Raw genomic sequence first — 19,248 nt, 5'->3', positions numbered from 1 at the left:
GCACTGATGTTGAGCGATTAGGCCGGGCTCTGTCGGCGTTCCAATTTAATCCCAAAGGTGTTCGATGGGGTTGAGGTCAGGGCTCTGTGCAGGCTAGTCAAGTTCTTCCACACATGGGTTTCCATGGCTGCTCGGCCATGGAAACCCGTTTCATGAAGCTCCTGACGAACAGTTCTTGTGCTGACGTTGCTTCCAGAGGCAGTTTGGAACTCGGTAGTGAGTGTTGCAACCAAGGACACGATTTTTACTGAGCTCTGAAGTAAAGCCGTTCAGTGAGCCAGGCCTAATCGCCGAACATCAGTGCCCAACCACACTAATGCTCTTGTGGCTGAGTGGAAGCAAGTCCCAGCAGCAATGTTCCAACATCTAGTGGAAAGACTTCCCAGAAGAGTGGAGGCTGTTATAGCAGCAAAGGGGAAGACCAACTCCATATTAATGCCCATGATTTTGGAGTTAGATGTTCGACGAGCAGGTGTCCACATACGGTTGGGTCATGTAGTGTAGCTAGGTGGGGACAACCACATCTCTCTCTCCCTGGTGAAATGAATGTTAACGACCTCATTCCTTCCCATCCAGGTGTCCCTGTCGTCAGAGCAGCCCCCTGCCTCTTCTCAGACCCAGCAGGTCTTCCAGCCTGTCAGCGGCCCCAGACCCCCACACAGCTCCGGCATCAATGTCAACGCAGCACCATTCCAGTCCATGCAAACAGTAAGGTCACACTCACACACTTTTGGATACTTGGAGACACTCACACGCACACACAATGGCTCACATGTCACGTTTTCTGAGACCAGGAAGCCACTTTTTTGTTCTTTTTTTGGGGGGGGGAGATTTCACACCCAACACCATTCTGTAATGACATTAGGGTGTCAGGAAAAGAAGCTAGGTCTATGTTAACATTACTGAACTAAGAAAAGAAGAGCATTGGTTTGATTTGATTTCACTGAGGCTTCCTGCCATCCAGGACCTACAGTTGAAGTTGGGAGTTTACATACACTTAGGTTGGATTCATTAAAACTTGTTTTTCAACCACTCCACAAATTTCTTGTTAACAAACTATAGTTTTGACAAGTCGGTTAGGACATCTACTTTGTGCATGACACAAGTAATTTTTCCAACAATTGTTTACAGACAGATTATTTCACTTATCATTCACTGTATCACAATTCCAGTGGGTCAGAAGTTCACATACACTAAGTTGACTGTGCCTTTAAACAGCTTGGAAAATTCCAGAAAATTATGCCATGGCTTTAGACGCTTCTGATAGGCTCATTGACATAATTTGAGTCAATTGGAGGTGTACCTGTGGATGTATTTCAAGGCCTACCTTCAAACTCAGTGCCTCTTTGCTTGACATCATGGGAAAATGAAAAGAAATCATCCAAGACCTCAGAAAAAAATGGTAGACCTTCACAAGTCTGGTTCATTCTTGGGAGCAATTTCCAAACGCCTGAAGGTACCACGTTCATCTGTAGAAATAATAGTACGCAAGTATAAACACCATGGGATCACGCAGCCGTCATACCGCTCAGGAAGGAGACATGTTCTGTCTCCTAAAGATGAACGTACTTTGGTGCAAAAAGTGCAAATCAATCCCAGAACAACAGCAAAGGACCTTGTGAAGATGCTGGAGGAAACGGGTACAAAAGTATCTATATCCACAGTAAAACGAGTCCTTATATCGACATAACCTGAAAGGCCGCTCAGCAAGGAAGAAGCCACTGCTTCAAAACCGGCATAGAAAATCCAGACTACGGTTTGCAACTGCACATGGGGACAAAGATCATACTTTTTGGAGAAATGTCCTCTGGTCTGATGAAATAAAAATATAACTTTTTGGCCATAATGACCATCGTTATGTTAGAAGGACAAAAGGGGGAGGCTTGCAAGCCGAAGACCACCATCCCAACCGTGAAGCACGGGAATGGCAGCATCATGTTGTGGTGGTGCTTTGCTGCAGGAGGGACTGGTGCACTTCACAAAATAGATGGCATCATGAGGACAGAAAATTAAGTGGATATATTAAAGAAACATCTCAAGGCATCAGTCAGGACGTTAAAGCTTGGTCGCAAATGGGTCTTCCAAATGGACAATGACCCCAAGCATACTTCCAAAGTTGTGGCAAAATGGCTTATGGACAGCAAAGTCAAGGTATTGGAGTGACCATCACAAAGCCCTGACCTCAATCCTATAGAAAATGTGTGGGCAGAACTGAAAAAGCGTGTGTGAGCAAGGAGGCCTACAAACCTGACTCAGTTACACCAGCTCTGTTAGGAGGAATGGGCCAAAATTCACCCAACTTATTGTGGGAAGCTTGTAGAAGGCTACCCGAAACGTTTGACCCAAGTTAACCAATTTAAAGGCAATGCTACCAAATACTAATTGAGTGTATGTAAACTTCTGACCCACTGGGAATGTGATGAAATAAATCATTCTCTCTACTATTATTCTGACATTTCACATTCTTAAAATAAAGTGGTGATCCTAACTGACCTGAAACAGGGAATTTTTACTAGGATTAAATGTCAGGAATTGTGAAAAACTGAGTTTAAATGTACTTGGCTAAGGTGTATTTTTTTTAACTTTAGTTTATTTGGTAAATATTTTCTTAATCAACAGCGCAGTTCAAGAAGAGTTAAGCGCTTGTAAGTAAGCATTTCACGGTATACTTGTATTCGGCGCATGTGACAAAGTTTGATTTGAATAGTTACACTTGGATAGGGTTGTGTAGTAACAGATTACATTCCTTAGTTTAAGTGGCAGGGATACTATTGGCCTGAAACACAAATCCCAGATTGTAGCTTTAATTCTTACTTAGTCTATTACCTTTTCTCAGATTCTCTTCAGGAAGTACCTATTCTTCCTGGTTGAACCACAGTACTCACCAGGCTGCCTTATTCCCCTCAGGTATTCAACCTCAACGCCCCTGTCCCGCCAGCCAATGAGACGGAAGCCTTGACCGAGGCCAGCCAATACCAGAACAGCTACAGCCAACAGGGCTTCAGCAGCCAATCACAGCAGCTCCCTGTGGAGCAGACGGAGGTGCAGACGGAGGTGCAGACGGAACAGCTGCAGTCTGGTGAGCTAGGAGGTTTGGAGCAGTTTTTGGCCCTTTTCCCACTACCGAGCAAAACCAAGTGGACCATACCTCACTGGCCTGGTTATACATTCACCATTGTGCTACTGTAACCATCCTGAAAGGACAATGTGAACGGGTATAACAGCACTAGATGGTGTGAACAACGATATTTCATGACTGGTCTTAAAATGGTACATTTTTTTTACATAAACAATTTTTTTCCCCCTGTAGGAGTTGGTGCCTTCCACTCCCAGGACCTATCCCTGCCCAGCCAGGACTTGTCCCAGGGGCAGCAGCTCAGCCAGCAGGGTCCGGGGTTTGGCCCTGGGGCCAGTCGCCAGGCCCAGTCCTTCTACAACAGCAGAGGAATGACCCGCGGAGGGCCACGTAATGCCCGTGGCCTGACCAACGGATACAGAGGTCCAGTATCTGTCCTCTACTGTCACTGTTAACTACTGCAGGGCCACACAGTATCTTCAATATACTACAGCATTCTGTTCGCTTCTAGGGCTTGAATAGAATTGATGGTATTGTGTTTGAGAAGTGAGACTTTCTTTTTTTAATGTGTAACGACCCATTCCAGGTTATGACAGTTACCGGTCTCCCTTCACCAACACTCCTAACTCTGGATACCAACAGGCCCAGTTCAACACACCTCGGGACTACTCCAACGGTGGCAACTACCAACGGGGGGTAAATAACTGTTGCCCTTATCACTTTACACAGGTTTGGCGGGAGGCTTGGGATGGATGTTGAGCTAACATGCTCAGGACCAGTTTCCCGGACACAGATTAAGCTCTGGACTAAAAAGCACTTTCAATCAGGGGAGCATTATTTATTTTTTGTTGTAGTCCAAGACTAGACTTAATCTGTGTCTGGGAAGTTGGCCCTCAAAGTTGTCCTTCCCTTTGCCATAAGAGATCTTGGATGGTCGCGTATATTCTGTTTGGCATCTATAAGAGCAGGGGGTGGCAGGTTGCCTAGCGGTAATGAGCGGTGGGCCGGTATCCCAGAACGGACTGGTTTTGTGTTCCCTCTCCTTGCCATATTACTGAATAGTCTCATTATATTTGTTAGGAATCTATAAAGGAGTACTCTCTAAGAACTGTCAATAATGTTTTGTCCCTCTTCCCCCCCTCGCTTCAGGAAGGTTATAATCAGAACTACAAACGTGGAGCGGGTCAGGGACCCAGAGGTGTGTCTCGAGGAGGCAATGCCCAGGTCATGAGATCCTGATCGGGCCTGTTTGACTCTGACTGACTCTGACTGCTGGTTCCAATTCACTCCTTGTCCTTGGCCTTAACATTTCAATGTTTTCAGATCTAAGGGACCACACACACACCGTACTGAATGTTGATCTGCTGTTTGTTCAGCGACCACCTGATCGCTGGTGGACATGTGACATTTTTGTGCGATTCTACGTGTAAGATCTGTTTGCAGTCGGCACTCTGTTCAGAGGTGTTAAGTACTCTGAGCTGGAAAAAGCTACTGGTCTGTCTGAGCCTTAAAACGTCTGGAGACGTATAACAGGTGTAGTGGTAGACTGACTTCGGTCTCTTTTTTTTGTCCCGAGTCGGACAAGGATGCAACAGTCGCATGTGGAGTTTCCACCATATTGCGTCTTACAGATCTGTAAAAAAAATGTAAGGGTCCAAGGTGGTGGGGGTGGGGGTAAGGAGCGAATTGGGACAGGTTTTGACTGAGCGACAACATGCCATGCCACACTTATTCAAGATATCCAGAATGCAGTTTGCCCCCACCTCACTTTTTATTTGTCATAAAGATTTGTTTTAAAATGAGTCTGAATATACAAGCCAAGCTGTAAATCTGAGACGTGGGTTTAAGATGTTTTGAAACAAATATTCCTGTAAACTTGAAATATTTCATTATTTTTATGACATAAAACACATACTCTGTCACTGCTGGTCCGAGCCCCCAGGAGTACTTTTCTGTTCTCTTTCCCAGTCCCCCCCCCCAGGAGTAGTTTTCTGTTCTCTTTCCCAGCCCCCCCCCCCCCCCAGGAGTACTTTTCTGTTCTCTTTCCCAGCCCCCCCCCCCCCCCCCCGGAGTACTTTTCTGTTCTCTTTCCCAGCCCCCCCCCCCCCAGGAGTACTTTTCTGTTCTCTTTCCCAGTCCCCCCCCCCCAGGAGTACTTTTCTGTTCTCTTTCCCAGTCCCCCCCCCCCCCAGGAGTACTTTTCTGTTCTCTTTCCCAGCCCCCCCCCCCCCCCCCAGGAGTACTTTTCTGTTCTCTTTCCCAGTCCCCCCCCCCCCAGGAGTACTTTTCTGTTCTCTTTCCCAGTCCCCCCCCCCCCCCCCCAGGAGTACTTTTCTGTTCTCTTTCCCAGTCCCCCCCCCCAGGAGTACTTTTCTGTTCTCTTTCCCAGCCCCCCCCCCCAGGAGTACTTTTCTGTTCTCTTTCCCAGTCCCCCCCCCCAGGAGTACTTTTCTGTTCTCTTTCCCACCCCCCCCCCCCCAGGAGTACTTTTCTGTTCTCTTTCCCAGCCCCCCCCCCCCAGGAGTACTTTTCTGTTCTCTTTCCCAGTCCCCCCCCCCCCCCCCCCGGAGTACTTTTCTGTTCTCTTTCCCAGTCCACCCCCCCCCCCCAGGAGTACTTTTCTGTTCTCTTTCCCAGCCCCCCCCCCCCCCAGGAGTACTTTTCTGTTCTCTTTCCCAGCCCCCCCCCCCAGGAGTACTTTTCTGTTCTCTTTCCCAGTCCCCCCCGCCCAGGAGTACTTTTCTGTTCTCTTTCCCAGTCCCCCCCCCCCCCCCCCCCAGGAGTACTTTTCTGTTCTCTTTCCCAGTCCACCCCCCCCCCCCAGGAGTACTTTTCTGTTCTCTTTCCCAGTCCCCCCCACCCTTTCTCCCCCCCCCCCCCCCCCCCACATGTGATTTTGGGTTCTAAAAAAGCCTTTTTTTTGTTTTTAATTGTTTTAAAAGAATCTCAGTTTGTAAATTGATGTTACATCAAGAGTTTCAATAAAGATGTTACATTATCCTTGATTTGTGGTCGTTGCGTCGAGTATCTTCTATTGCTGAGTGATTCAGGAGCAGCAAGGATCGAACAGGATGGTTTCCTTTGTTGAATTTTCTTCTCCATAGAAAACTGATTGCAGCAAATGGATGACTTGGAGTAAAACAGATTTCTTTATGGAGGGTGTGGATTACTAGAGCATGTCATTGTAGGTTTGTCTCCAATACACACAATTTTACTATCATTACAAATTCTGTCGTGTGTATGTATGAATATATATATATATATATATATATATATATATATATATAATTTTTTTTTTTTTTTTTTACTATTTGTGTATATACATAGAGAGAGCTCTGGAAAAAATTAAGTGACCACTGCAAAACCATCAGTTTTACTATGTGTTCGGGTAAAATTAACATTCTTGTTTTATTCTATAAATTACTGACAATATTTCTCCCAAATAAAAATATTGTCATTTAGAGCATTTTCAGAAAATGACAACTGGTCAAAATAACAAAAAAATGTAGTGTTGTCAGACCTAGAACAATGCAAAGAAAATAAGTTCATATTCATTTTTAAATACATTACTAATGTTTTAACTTAGGAAGAGTTAAGAAATCAACATTTGGTGGAATAACCCTGATTTTTTTTTAATCTCAGTTTTCATGTGTCTTGGCATGCTCTCCGTCAGTCTTTCACATTGATGTGGGGTGACTTTATGCCACTAATGGCGCAAAAATTCAAGCAGCTCGGCTTTGTTTGATGGCTTGTGACCATCCATCTTCCTCTTGATCACATTCCAGAGGTTTTCAACAGGGTTCAGGTCTGGAGATTGGGGATCTGACAGATTCCATCCTTGCTGAAGCACCCCCGCATCATCACCGATCCTCCACCAAATTTTACAGTGGGTGCGAGACCTGGAGAGGCCTACAAGCCACAGTGTCTCACACCCACTGTGAAATCTGGTAGAGGATGGGTGATGATCCAGGGGTGCTTCAGCAAGGCTGGAATCGGGCAGATTTGTCTTTATGAAGGACGCATGAATCAAGCCACGTACAAGGATGTCCTGGAAGAAAACTTGCTTCCTTCTGCTCTGACAATGTTCCCCAACTCTGAGGATTGGTTTTTCCAGCAGGACAATGCTCCATGCCACACAGCCAGGTCAATCAAGGTGTGGATGGACGACCACCAGATCAAAGACCCTGTCATGGCCAGCCCAATCTCCAGACCTCAACCCTATTGAAAACCTCTGGAATGTGATCAGCTAGCTCGGGAGGAAGAGATGTTATCCTGCACCACATGCTGTCCAAAGTGTTTACGGACATATTCAATCTCTCCCCATCTGTCCACAGTCACCACATGCTTCAAAATGTCCACCATTGTTCCTGAACCCAAGAAAGCAAAGGTAACTGAAGGAAATGACTATCAATCACTTCTGTCATCATGAAGTGCTCAGCCCTCTCCTGTACTTCCTGTTCACCCATGACTGTGGCCATGCACGCCTCCAACTCAATAATCAAGTTTGCAGAAAACCCTAGTAGGCCTGATTACCAACAATTAATGAGATGGCCTAAAGGGAGGAGGTGAGGGCCCTGGGAGTGCCAGGAAAATAACCGCTCACCCAATGTCAACAAAACAAAGAAGCTGATTGTGGACTTCAGGAAACACCTCCCTATCCACATCGACGGGACCGCAGTGGAGAAGGTGGAAAGCTTCAAGTTCCTTGGCATACACATCACTGACAAACTGAAATGGTCCAGCCACACACACTGTGGTGAAGAAGGCACAACAGCGCCTCTTCAACCTAAGGAGGCTGAAGAAATTTGTCTTGGCACCTAAAACCCTTAAACTTTTACAGACGCACAATTGAGAGCATCCTGTCGGGCTGTATCACCGTCTGAAAGCCGCAGTTGGAGCCAGACCCTCTGTCCTCTAGTGTTATAAAAAAATACATATGTAAAAGCTCAGCTTCAGTAGTTAGTAATACCCAACAAGACAATGCCTACTTGTCACTTTCCCCAGATCTGTTTATACTGTATAGCCAACTGATGGTAGGTGTCCTGGCAAGATGACACAAACAGATCTGGGCTAGAGAGCGATGTCTTTCAGTAGGAAACCGTAACAAGCATGTGCGTCATCTCCAGAAGATCAGGACAGTCACTCTGAACATTAAGCAGGACCTTGGAGCTGCTCGTTGCTGCCACCAACACCTGTTTAATCTACTCTTACTACGAGACAAACAAGATCCTGAGGAACACCTTGAAATATTTATCCTGCAGGTGAGACGTCACTGTTCTACTTCCTCCTAAGTATGACAGACGTAACTTGTCACTCATTATGTTCAACTCTCCAGGTTTTTTATTTTTATTTTTTTACCATAGTTCTGTTTCACTCACCCAGGAGTTTAAGGCTCACTCCCAGCAGCCTGGCTTGAACCAGTGACTGTAGGGGGCTGGTATCGTGGTCATTCTGCTCAGGACATCCGACTCACTAAAGCAGCTGTACCACTGACTTTGGTCAGTCTGTTCTATCCCGTCCTCTGTACAGATGTTGTCAGTGAACATATACATGTAACTCTTGCTGGGTTGGAGCCAGTTCTAGGTTGTTTATGTAATGCTGTTTGTGTTCCTGTCAAGATGTCCATTCTCAAAAAAAATATCTTCGTTCTATCAGCTGCAAACTCCCTGATGACATCTTTGGTAACCTAAAACAGGGCAGGTTAAATCCATGTATTCAAGTATACACCTCAAACACATGGCTATGGGCTTTAAAAAAGACACCTGCATCATGTCACAGTTGAAATGTATTCAATTTTGAGTTCGCAACCCAATAATTACACTTTGGGTATCTACTCCGATTTCAGAGCACTCTAGTCGGCCAGAGCGCAGCTCAACACCCGGTGTGGCCGGTTTCAGTAAACGTCGGCACAAAAAAACAAAAACAAAGCGTAATTAAAGATTGTTGCCAGCAGCACAGTTAGTCACCAACTCTCTGGATAACATGAAAATAGCCTAACCAGATCATGTTAGGGAGAGTACAATGGTCAGAGTGAGGTGTTCTCTCATTTGTGTCTGGAATCAGCTGGTAATCAGCAGGTAATCAGCTAGTAATCAGCTGGTAATCAGCTAGTAATCAGCTAGTAATCAGCTAGTAATCAGCTAGTAATCAGCTAGTAATCAGCTAGTAATCAGCTAGTAATCAGCTAGTAGACTAGCCAGGTAAGTTAGTTTGAGTGCCGTTGTGATGTCGGATCAAGTCTACTCCTCGGCCAGAGCTTCCAGTGAGCGCTCGGATTTACGAAAACCCCCTTTACATGGATCACTGAAATATAACACAACCGTTTGACATAAACACCGGATTTTCAGCTGAAACAGTAAAAATCACAATTGATAGTTAAGTGACCACAAACAACCAATATCTCCTCCTTTACCGTAATAAATGTTGCTGTTCTGTATCTACTAAATGATGGATGACCGTGAAGCCCTGCAGAGACCAGACAAGACTCCGGTTGTTGTGACAGATGAGTTTTTAGACAGTAAGGTGAACAGTATTATTTGCTGTCTGATTTATTATGTATTGTAGCTGTTCAATCAATGCATCATGGACTCAAGAGAAACAATCTGGACGAGTAGGGAGATTTGACAGTGTCCTCTTCGGCCCGCTGCGGATGGCTGTCATGCTGTGGTATTGAGATGGACGTGGATAACAGAGTACCAATCTGTTGCAGTGAAATGTCTTCTCTCGAACTGGCTGGCTATTTATTTACACCTCAAAAATAAACGTATCTTCAGCCAGGTCAAAAACATATAATTGTAGACTTGTCTACTTAGCACTGTTGGCAGCTGTCAGAATACATCCAATGCAACTTTTACTGGGAAATAAATTTACTCAAAAGATCTTTGAACCCGTGCGATCACTTTTTCAGCGCAGATGCTTGCTTTTTGTTTTCAGTGCTCATTTCCCTGTTGAACCACTACGTCGCAACCGTGAAACAAGTCACCCATTCCACCGGAAACGAAATAATAGTTCCACAACTTTATTCACAAAACGCACATCACCAAAGAACAAAATAAGACAAGTTTCAAAACATTGAAGTGGAATGATTTAATCATCTCAGCAAAGTAAAAATAACATTAGAATCTGGGCTTTTCATCCCACATGCACAGTTCCCTTGAGTTCTTAACTTTATTTATTTTACTCTGAATATTCCAAGACACTTGCCCTTAAATTTATCTGTTACAAAAAAATGTTTTTTTTTCTTCTCCAGAATGTATTTTCCCTCAGGTACCCATGCTCTTTGTCATGTTACAGGTCATCAAATACTTTTTCCTGGAGGATTTGTCCTGCTTTCCAGTTTGGTAAATGTGAGATGAACACTTGTCCATAAGAGAGAAGGATGTGGATTGAAAATAGACAATGTATAAAACATACAAAAATAGAAAAAAAAAGGCAAGCGTGTAGAGGCGTGATGTGTCTGTGGGGATAGTCCTGCGTTCGTTCTGGAGGCACTTTGGCACAGATTAATACCCCAGTTAAATACTCTCTTAACCCGTATGGGTAGAGCGCAGGGACATGGGAAGTGTATTACCTGGCTCGGAGCCAAGCTCTACCTACTGCACTGGCCTGGTTATACATCTAATGTAAAAAAATAACATATTTGAGCCAGCACGGTGCGAGAATGTGAAAGGAGTATAGTACCTCACAACAGGGCAGGATTGGTTTGTTTGACACCGGGTACACACTGTAGTCAGCCAGACAGACACACCCACTACTGTACTGAAGTACAACCCTGAGGTGGGGGGAGGGATGCCAACAAGTGGCATAAAAAAAACATTTCAACAGAATGAGAAATGATAAAACATCAAGTCAGAAAAGCAGTGAACTTTAACACAATCTGGTGGGAATCTTTCATTTATGGAGAAAAATAAAAGGGAGGAAGGAAGATCTCTGAGGTCTTGATAAAAAGGCAGGTCCCGTCACAAAAGAAGAGCAGTCCTCGTCTGTCCTCTCTCTCTCTCTCTCTCTCGTCATTTCTCTACCGCCCCCTCTTCCTCAATGAAAGGAGAGCCACCCTTGTCCTCTCTCCCCTTCCTTCTATTCCTATCCTCTCAAAGGTAGAGCTCCTTGGCTAGGATATGATGCAGTTTCTCCCGGAGGACTCTGAAGCGGGGTCGCACCAGGGGGTCCAGGGTCCAGCACTGCTTCATGACTTCATACACCACCTCGGGACAGCCGTCCGGGGCTTCCATCTTGTAGCCCTTCTCTACGCGTGGTACCACCTCCTTCAGAGGCTGAGAGAGGAGAAGGTTGGGATGAGGAAATTGGAAAAGAATAAAAAAAAGGTGAAAAGGGGAGTGGACACGGGAGTCATTTATAGAGGATCAGAGTGGACACGGGAGTCATTTATAGAGGATCAGAGTGGACACGGGAGTCATTTATAGAGGATCAGAGTGGAAACGGGAGTCATTTATAGAGGATCAGAGTGGACACGGGAGTCATTTATAGAGGATCAGAGTGGACACGGGAGTCATTTATAGAGGATCAGAGTGGACACGGGAGTCATTTATAGAAATACTTTATCTGTCTAGTAATTCTATTAGTAGGTTATCATTATCACTAAAGAACATAGCCTGTCAGAATGTTGGCAAAATAGAAAGGAATAGTATTATACTGGAATAGTATTATACTGGAATAGTATTATACTGGAATAGTATTATACTGGAATAGTATTATACTGGAATAGTATTATACTATACAGGCATTGTCCACATTTCAGATTTACTACATCAACTCTTAACTGCTTGCTTATATATATATATATATATATATATATATATATATATATATATATATATATATATATATATATATATATATATATATATATATATATATATATATATATATATAATAGCTGTCACTCTATAGCTGTCACACACCTGCCCTAATCAGTCCTTATTCATAATCTGTCCAGGCAAAAGATACTTACAATTCTGGGGTAAGGCACTCGGCCAAACGAGTAGATCTCCCACAGCAAGATCCCATAGCTCCACACGTCTGACTTGGTGGAGAATTTCTGTCGATCAAGACAGCATTTCAGCTCATGTGTAACACATACATCAATTAAAATGGTGCCAATCAGCAGTACAATACTATTGATATATTGTAAATCTCAAGTCGCCCTCTAACCCCTACTCCCTGTAGATCTCAGAGGATTAGATAAGTGTAAAGCAATATGGTGGTAGCTCCATTTTGCCCTCTGATAGGCTAGATGGATTTGCTACCATATTGCTTTACACCTATCCAATCCCCTCCGATCAAAACAAGTTTCCAAGAGCAGGGGTTGGCAAACATTTTGGCTCAAGAGCCACATACTATATGCGTGACAAAACACGTGTAGCCTTTATTCATTTTCACATTGACACGCACCGACTAGTGTACTGTAGGTGTACATATGCCTGCAGAACAATTCTACCCTCGTACCATACCTACCCTTGTTTGTTTTTTGTGAACACATTTTTCACAAAACGGATATTATTTATAACATCACAGACACAGTCAAACACACACACAGATCCTGCATCTCTACCCTTGTAAAGTACAAACAAAGTCACAATATGCAAACTTAAAAATAGATATATCTTATATGACTGGAGACATGCAAAATGTAAAAAGCAGATGTGTAAAAAAAAAAAAATATTCTAAAATGGTAATGAAACATGATAAGAGCGTTTCATTTGGATTGGTCGGTTTCTGAAAGCATATTAAGGAACAATTATCATCTCCATTGTGAGCCATATTTACAGTTATCCAATCACCTCAGCCCAAATCTGACTGATTAGTTATTACCTGTATCCAAGTGCATTGCTGGATAATTCTCACTGCATAACCATCAGCATGGAAAAGCATCATCCTTGCCTAACACAGTCATGGTTATTTGAGTCTTAAAATGTGAACAATCGGTCTGGTCACCTATCTTGGCAAGGGAATCAAAAAGTCTGCGGTCATCTTTGATGTTGAGATTCTCATAAATAGCTCACAAGTAAGTGGTAATTTATTAAATTTGACCTGTGATGGGATTTGTTGTAATTCATGACTGGGAACGTTTGTTCACACACATATCTGGACCTGAATAAAACAAGCACTATTTGGTCTTTTTTAATGTTTGGGAACTTTGTTACATTCAGTGAGCCATAGAACTGGTCTATTGTTGCTGTTTTGTACTTCTCCTTCAAAAGCACTGTCACATTGGACGTCCATGAGCTACAATTGTGTGTCTGGTGGTGTTTTCTCACTGTGGAAAGACAGGGGGCATCATACAAGCTCCAGCTCAGTGTCTATCTTGGTGAAGTCTGAGAAGCGGCGAGAAAACTCTACATGTAACTGTATGTCCTGATGTGGGCGCGTTCAGTGCAGCCAGTGTCGAAACATGAGTAAGACCTGCTGCTCATTTGTCTGGAGAACATCATAAGTTTGGCCTTGAATGCTTTCACGTTGGAATACAGTTCCAAAGCACAAAAACACAATTTCCCTGCAGTTTCACATTTACATCGTTCAGATGTCCCAATATGTTCACACCGAAAGTAAAGTTGCCCAGCCAGTCTGTCAACTCGGAGAAGCCGTCGGGTATGTTCCTCGATAGCTTTACCAAACATATCTCCCCTCTCAGTTCCCACACACGTCGAAATACTTTCCTTTAGCCAACGCACATTTTAATGGTACAAGTCCTGGTGCTCTGCCTTTATCACTGAGCAGTAATGAACTGAAGATGGTTAATCCTCCCTTAAAGTTGACCAGTTTTACAGCTTTAACACACTTTTACACAGGGCTTCCTGATGAATCATTTTTTTTACATTTACGTCATTTAGCAGACGCTCTTATCCAGAGCGACTTACAAATTGGTGCATTCACCTTATGATATCCAGTGGAACAACCACTTTACAATAGTGCATCTAAATCTTTTAAGGGGGGGGGGTAGAAGGATTACTTTATCCTATCCCAGGTATTCCTTAAAGAGGTGGGGATAATAATACAGTGAATAAATATTCATTTTGAGTTAGGGCTTTCTTTTACTCTGTTTAGTCATATTTTGAATAGGCCAACGTTTTGACCGGTTAGATTTGTTGATGTGTTTGTCAGTTGGGCTCCAAGACAGATTCATTTCTTCCAAGCAGTCAGAGCCCCTGTTTGTTCCCATCATTGATTCCATCGCAATAAGTTCCTCTGTTATCTCAAAGTTCTCATTTATTCCTGACCAAAAAAATGTTTAAAGTTGAGCGGTGTCTCTGAGGTCAGTAGTCTCATCCAGCGCTATAGAAAAAACATCGACGCCATCTGTTTTTTCTCCTTCAACCTCAGAGATTAGCTTCTCCCCTATGACTCCCACACACCTGGTGATGTTCTACGTGATAAACTAATGGTCTCAAATTGGTTTTTTTACTCTCAGTACAAAGTATACCAGCAGTCGCCACCATACACTCTTTCACAAACTCCCTTTCAGCAAAAGGTTTGCTTTGTGATTTTATGTGCCACTGTGTAGCTTGCCTTAGTTACGGAGTCTTGAGGAGAGCACCGTTTTTGTAAACGTATTTTGTTGGGCTTTTAAAATTTGTGGCAAGTTCAGGCCTTCCTTGCCTTTTCCTGAGAGGACAGATAGCTAGCGTAGTTAGCATGCTTGCTTGAAAAATGACCATTGAGATTATATTCCTTAAAAACGGCAACACTTTCTTGGCATATATGTCCAATATTAGTAAAAAAGTATTTGCTGTCCATTCTTCTTTAAACAACATTCAGAGTTCACTTCTCATTTTCGCAGCACTCATTTTTCACGTCAAAAGTCGTCAAGGAATGAAGTGGCTGTGATGATGGAGCGCGCTGACCAGGCCACAGCGCCATCTATTGGAAACACAGAGTGCACCGCCAGGCACCATCTATTGGAAACACAGAGTGCACCGCCAGGCACCATCTATTGGAAACACAGAGCGCACCGCCAGGCACCATCTATTGGAAACACAGAGCGCGCCGCCAGGCCACAGCGCCATCTATTGGAAACACAGAGCGCGCCGCCAGGCCACAGCGCCATCTATTGGAAACACAGAGATCTATTGGAAATACAGAGCGCACCGCCAGGCCACAGCGCCATCTATTGGAAACACAGAGCACGCCGCCAGGCCACAGCACCATCTATTGGAAACACAGAGATCTATTGGAAACACAGAGATCTATTGGAAATACAGAGCGCACCGCCAGGCCACAGCACCATCTATTGGAAACACAGAGATCTATTGGAAACACAGAGCGCGCCGCCAGGCTACAGCGCCATCTATTGGAAACACAGAGCGCGCCGCCAGGCTACAGCGCCATCTATTGGAAACACAGAGATCTATTGGAAATACAGAGCGCACCGCCAGGCCAGAGCGCGCCGCCAGGCCACAGCGCCATCTATTGGAAATACAGAGCGCGCCGCCAGGCTACAGCGCCATCTATTGGAAACACAGAGCGCGCCGCCAGGCTACAGCGCCATCTATTGGAAACACAGAGCGCGCCGCCAGGCTACAGCGCCATCTATTGGAAACACAGAGATCTATTGGAAATACAGAGCGCACCGCCAGGCCACAGCGCCATCTATTGGAAATACAGAGCGCACCGCCAGGCTACAGCACCATCTATTGGAAACACAGAGCGCGCCGCCAGGCCACAGCGCCATCTATTGAATACACAGAGCGCGCCGCCAGGCCACAGCGCCATCTATTGGAAACACAGAGATCTATTGGAAATACAGAGATCTATTGGAAACACAGAGATCTATTGGAAACACAGAGCGCACCGCCAGGCCACAGCACCATCTATTGGAAACACAGAGCGCACCGCCAGGCTACAGCGCCATCTATTGGAAACACAGAGCGCACCGCCAGGCTACAGCGCCATCTATTGGAAACACAGAGATCTATTGGAAACACAGAGATCTATTGGAAACACAGAGATCTATTGGAAACACAGAGCGCACCGCCAGGCTACAGCGCCATCTATTGGAAACACAGAGATCTATTGGAAACACAGAGCGCACCGCCAGGCTACAGCACCATCTATTGGAAACACAGAGCACACCGCCAGGCCACAGCGCCATCTATTGGAGCTTGTTTGTATATCATGGAATAAGTCATTTTAAGCCAAAAATCATAACTCAACATAATAATATTTAATACATTTAAAAAAATGTCTCGCGGCCAGATTGAAGTGCCCGGCAGGCCGTACTTTGCCCCCCCCCTTGTCCTAGAGGGTTGATTTGAGATCCAGGCTCCTAAAGACAACAAGGAGAGTGACGAGTGAAACTGACGTCAGTGTGCTAGCTTAGCAGTATAGATTCTTCCCTATCTGAATACAATCGCAGGATAAACTTTCCATACCAGGGCTCAAACACGGGGCCCTCTGCCTCGCTAACACGTGGACCGCCCTCTTTGACAAAACACAAACAGTTGAGCTATAGAAAACGATCAAATTCGACAGCGACATTTCAAGCTAGCTCTAGCACGTTCTAATCTCCGTTACACTAGCCTACCTTTTCCCTCAGAGCCTCTGGTGAGGTCCACTTGATGGGCAGTTTGGCCGTGTCCTGATTGGATGAGGCCTCTTTGGTCAGGCCAAAGTCGCTGACCTTAGCGATGTTTTCGTCAGACACCAGAACGTTACGCGCCGCCAGGTCTCTGTGGACAAAGTTATTGGCCTCCAGATACTCCATGGCCTCACACACGTCACTACAGAGGAGGAGGAGGGACACAGGCAACATTTAGTTGAACTATTTCATGTACAGTTTACATTTGGCAGTGAGGTCTTTGTTCAAGTTGTTGGTGTCGAGATACTCCAGCGCCTCACACGCATGTCACAACGAGGGGAGGGAGACGGTCGACATGTAAAGAGTCTAACAATGCTGACCAAAATTGACAATGTTACAATTCCAACTGGCTGCTATAAGCCACTGTCAAACAGACTTCTGGTAATGTTATTGAAGATGTACAGCTCAATCATTATCATACTCACAGTGAGAACTTGAGTAGACAATCCCCGAAGATCACTGTCCGGCCTCTGGAGCGCAGGTAGTCCACTAGACTTCCCTATAAAAGAGAGAGGTCTTCAGTGCTATCTGGTTCTTTATTTATATAACTACGTATTTATGTACTACCTTTTACTTAACTGAATCATAAAAGAGCCACCTACTTTGGCCATGTACTCGCTGACAATAAACAGGCTTCCCGTCTCCTCAACGATGACACCTATCAACTGAACCAGGTTATTGTGTCTCAGCTGCCTGCAGAAGACGACCAACACACATTAGTAAGAGTTCAACATTTTAGAAAAGCTGTTTAAATAGCTGCACAGTAAACCAACCAAAACCTCACAGATCATACAAACACTGATCTAAGAAAACAATAAGAATGTTAAAACACTTGACCAGAGTTGTGGTCCTCTCCCAAAGCTCTGAAACTGACCAGAGTTGTGGTCCTCTCCCAAAGCTCTGAAACTGACCAGAGTTGTGGTCCTCTCTCAAAGCTCTGAAACTGACCAGAGTTGTGGTCCTCTCCCAAAGCTCTGAAACTGACCAGAGTTGTGGTCCTCTCTCAAAGCTCTGAAACTGACCAGAGTTGTGGTCCTCTCTCAAAGCTCTGAAACTGACCAGAGTTGTGGTCCTCTCTCAAAGCTCTGAAACTGACCAGAGTTGTGGTCCTCTCCCAAAGCTCTGAAACTGACCAGAGTTGTGGTCCTCTCCCAAAGCTCTGAAACTGACCAGAGTTGTGGTCCTCTCTCAAAGCTCTGAAACTGACCAGAGTTGTAGTCCTCTCTCAAAGCTCTGAAACTGACCAGAGTTGTGGTCCTCTCTCAAAGCTCTGAAACTGACCAGAGTTGTGGTCCTCTCCCAAAGCTCTGAAACTGACCAGAGTTGTGGTCCTCTCTCAAAGCTCTGAAACTGACCAGAGTTGTGGTCCTCTCTCAAAGCTCTGAAACTGACCAGAGTTGTGGTCCTCTCCCAAAGCTCTGAAACTGACCAGAGTTGTGGTCCTCTCTCAAAGCTCTGAAACTGACCAGAGTTGTGGTCCTCTCTCAAAGCTCTGAAACTGACCAGAGTTGTGGTCCTCTCTCAAAGCTCTGAAACTTACGTCATAACTGAGGCCTCTGCGATGAAGGCCTGTGCCGTGGCATCATGCTTGATACACTTCACAGCTACTTTGGTCCCTCTGTAGTCTCCCACCTTCACATCTGAAGGGAGAGAGAGACACACACTCAGGATGGGTGTTTAAACCTTCTACATCCTGGAAATACCTTGGCTCAATAGTCAGGTGTGGCAATGAGCGGCACACTGTGTGTAGACGGTTTAAACACCCATCCTGCGTCTGTGTAAGTGAGAATGAGAGCGTCCATTTCGGACCATTTCACACACACACTCCAACAGAACAGGTATTGGGTGCAGTGAACTGAAGAGAGGACAGTGGACATCCCAGAACAGGCTGTGATGCAGAGGAGTGATTGATAATAACATATCATCGTTCCCCCAGAGGGTCTAACGTCTCCATACAACCGCAGACATACATGAACAGGGACATACATACCTCCAAACTCTCCCTTGCCTATGGACTGCTGAATGTTAAGCTCCTTCCTGTTCAGAGCCCAGCCACTCCTAGAGAACTCATCCTGGGCTGCCACAGTTCCCTCCTCCAGCTTCGGCTTGATCAGTTTGGTGCAGAGACCATCTGCGTCTTTGGTATAGTGCTGAGGACAGGGAGAGGACAAAGAGAGAGAGAAGGCGTAGGTCAATAACATGACCCAGGAAGGGTTAAAGGTTGTGAATACTGGTGATGGTGGATACGTTAGATTTGAACCAGGTTTGAGGTCAATTCAGTAAGTAAAAATAGAGTTGGTAGGAGCCTTAGGATTTATTCAGCAGGACCTAGAAGTAACCAACAGAGGGCAGCATTGTTAAAAACAGCAGAGCATTGGTTGGGTTTAAATATATATATATATATATATATATATATATATACGCATGTCATCAACATGTGCTTTAGGTCCACAACTCAGTCCATGTACAGTGAAGAGAGAGAGAGCGAGAGGGGGGTTTAGGAGGGAGGAAGGAAGAGAGAGAGAGGGAGGGAGGAAGGAAGAGAGAGCGAGGGAGGGAGGAAGGAAGAGAGAGCGAG

The 19,248-nt window shown here is 44.8% G+C and overlaps 2 protein-coding genes across 4 annotated transcripts in view; one reads left to right on the top strand and one right to left on the bottom strand.

Annotated features, from left to right (window-relative positions):
- The window catches only part of LOC115197698 (caprin-1), a 32,189-nt gene extending 27,187 nt beyond the window's left edge, over nucleotides 1–5,002 (top strand). For 2 of the 3 annotated variants that reach the window (XM_029759467.1, XM_029759470.1), the window contains exons 13-17: nucleotides 577–708; nucleotides 2,908–3,091; nucleotides 3,311–3,499; nucleotides 3,663–3,772; nucleotides 4,226–5,002. In XM_029759467.1, coding sequence (XP_029615327.1) covers nucleotides 577–708; nucleotides 2,908–3,091; nucleotides 3,311–3,499; nucleotides 3,663–3,772; nucleotides 4,226–4,315 — 705 coding nt within the window. In that variant the 3' untranslated portion in view covers nucleotides 4,316–5,002. The remainder of the gene's footprint in view (nucleotides 1–576; nucleotides 709–2,907; nucleotides 3,092–3,310; nucleotides 3,500–3,662; nucleotides 3,773–4,225) is intronic. The other variant, XM_029759468.1, reaches the window with a different exon arrangement.
- A 5,135-nt stretch (nucleotides 5,003–10,137) lies between these two features.
- Nucleotides 10,138–18,886, bottom strand: LOC115197697 (tyrosine-protein kinase CSK-like). The gene is made up of 7 exons (XM_029759466.1): nucleotides 18,661–18,886; nucleotides 18,211–18,310; nucleotides 17,273–17,363; nucleotides 17,096–17,169; nucleotides 16,617–16,812; nucleotides 12,048–12,134; nucleotides 10,138–11,349 (listed from the first exon to the last, which is right to left on the bottom strand). The coding sequence occupies exons 1-7, from the start codon at nucleotides 18,869–18,871 to the stop codon at nucleotides 11,167–11,169; spliced, it is 942 nt and encodes a 313-aa protein (XP_029615326.1). The 5' UTR covers nucleotides 18,872–18,886; the 3' UTR covers nucleotides 10,138–11,166.
- Nucleotides 18,887–19,248: the final 362 nt, after the last annotated feature.

This window comes from Salmo trutta, chromosome 7 (genome assembly GCF_901001165.1).
Source record: "Salmo trutta chromosome 7, fSalTru1.1, whole genome shotgun sequence".
NCBI classification, from domain to species: domain Eukaryota; kingdom Metazoa; phylum Chordata; class Actinopteri; order Salmoniformes; family Salmonidae; genus Salmo; species Salmo trutta.
Note: the sequence above shows the minus strand (reverse complement) of the source record. Positions and strands in the feature narration are given on the sequence as shown.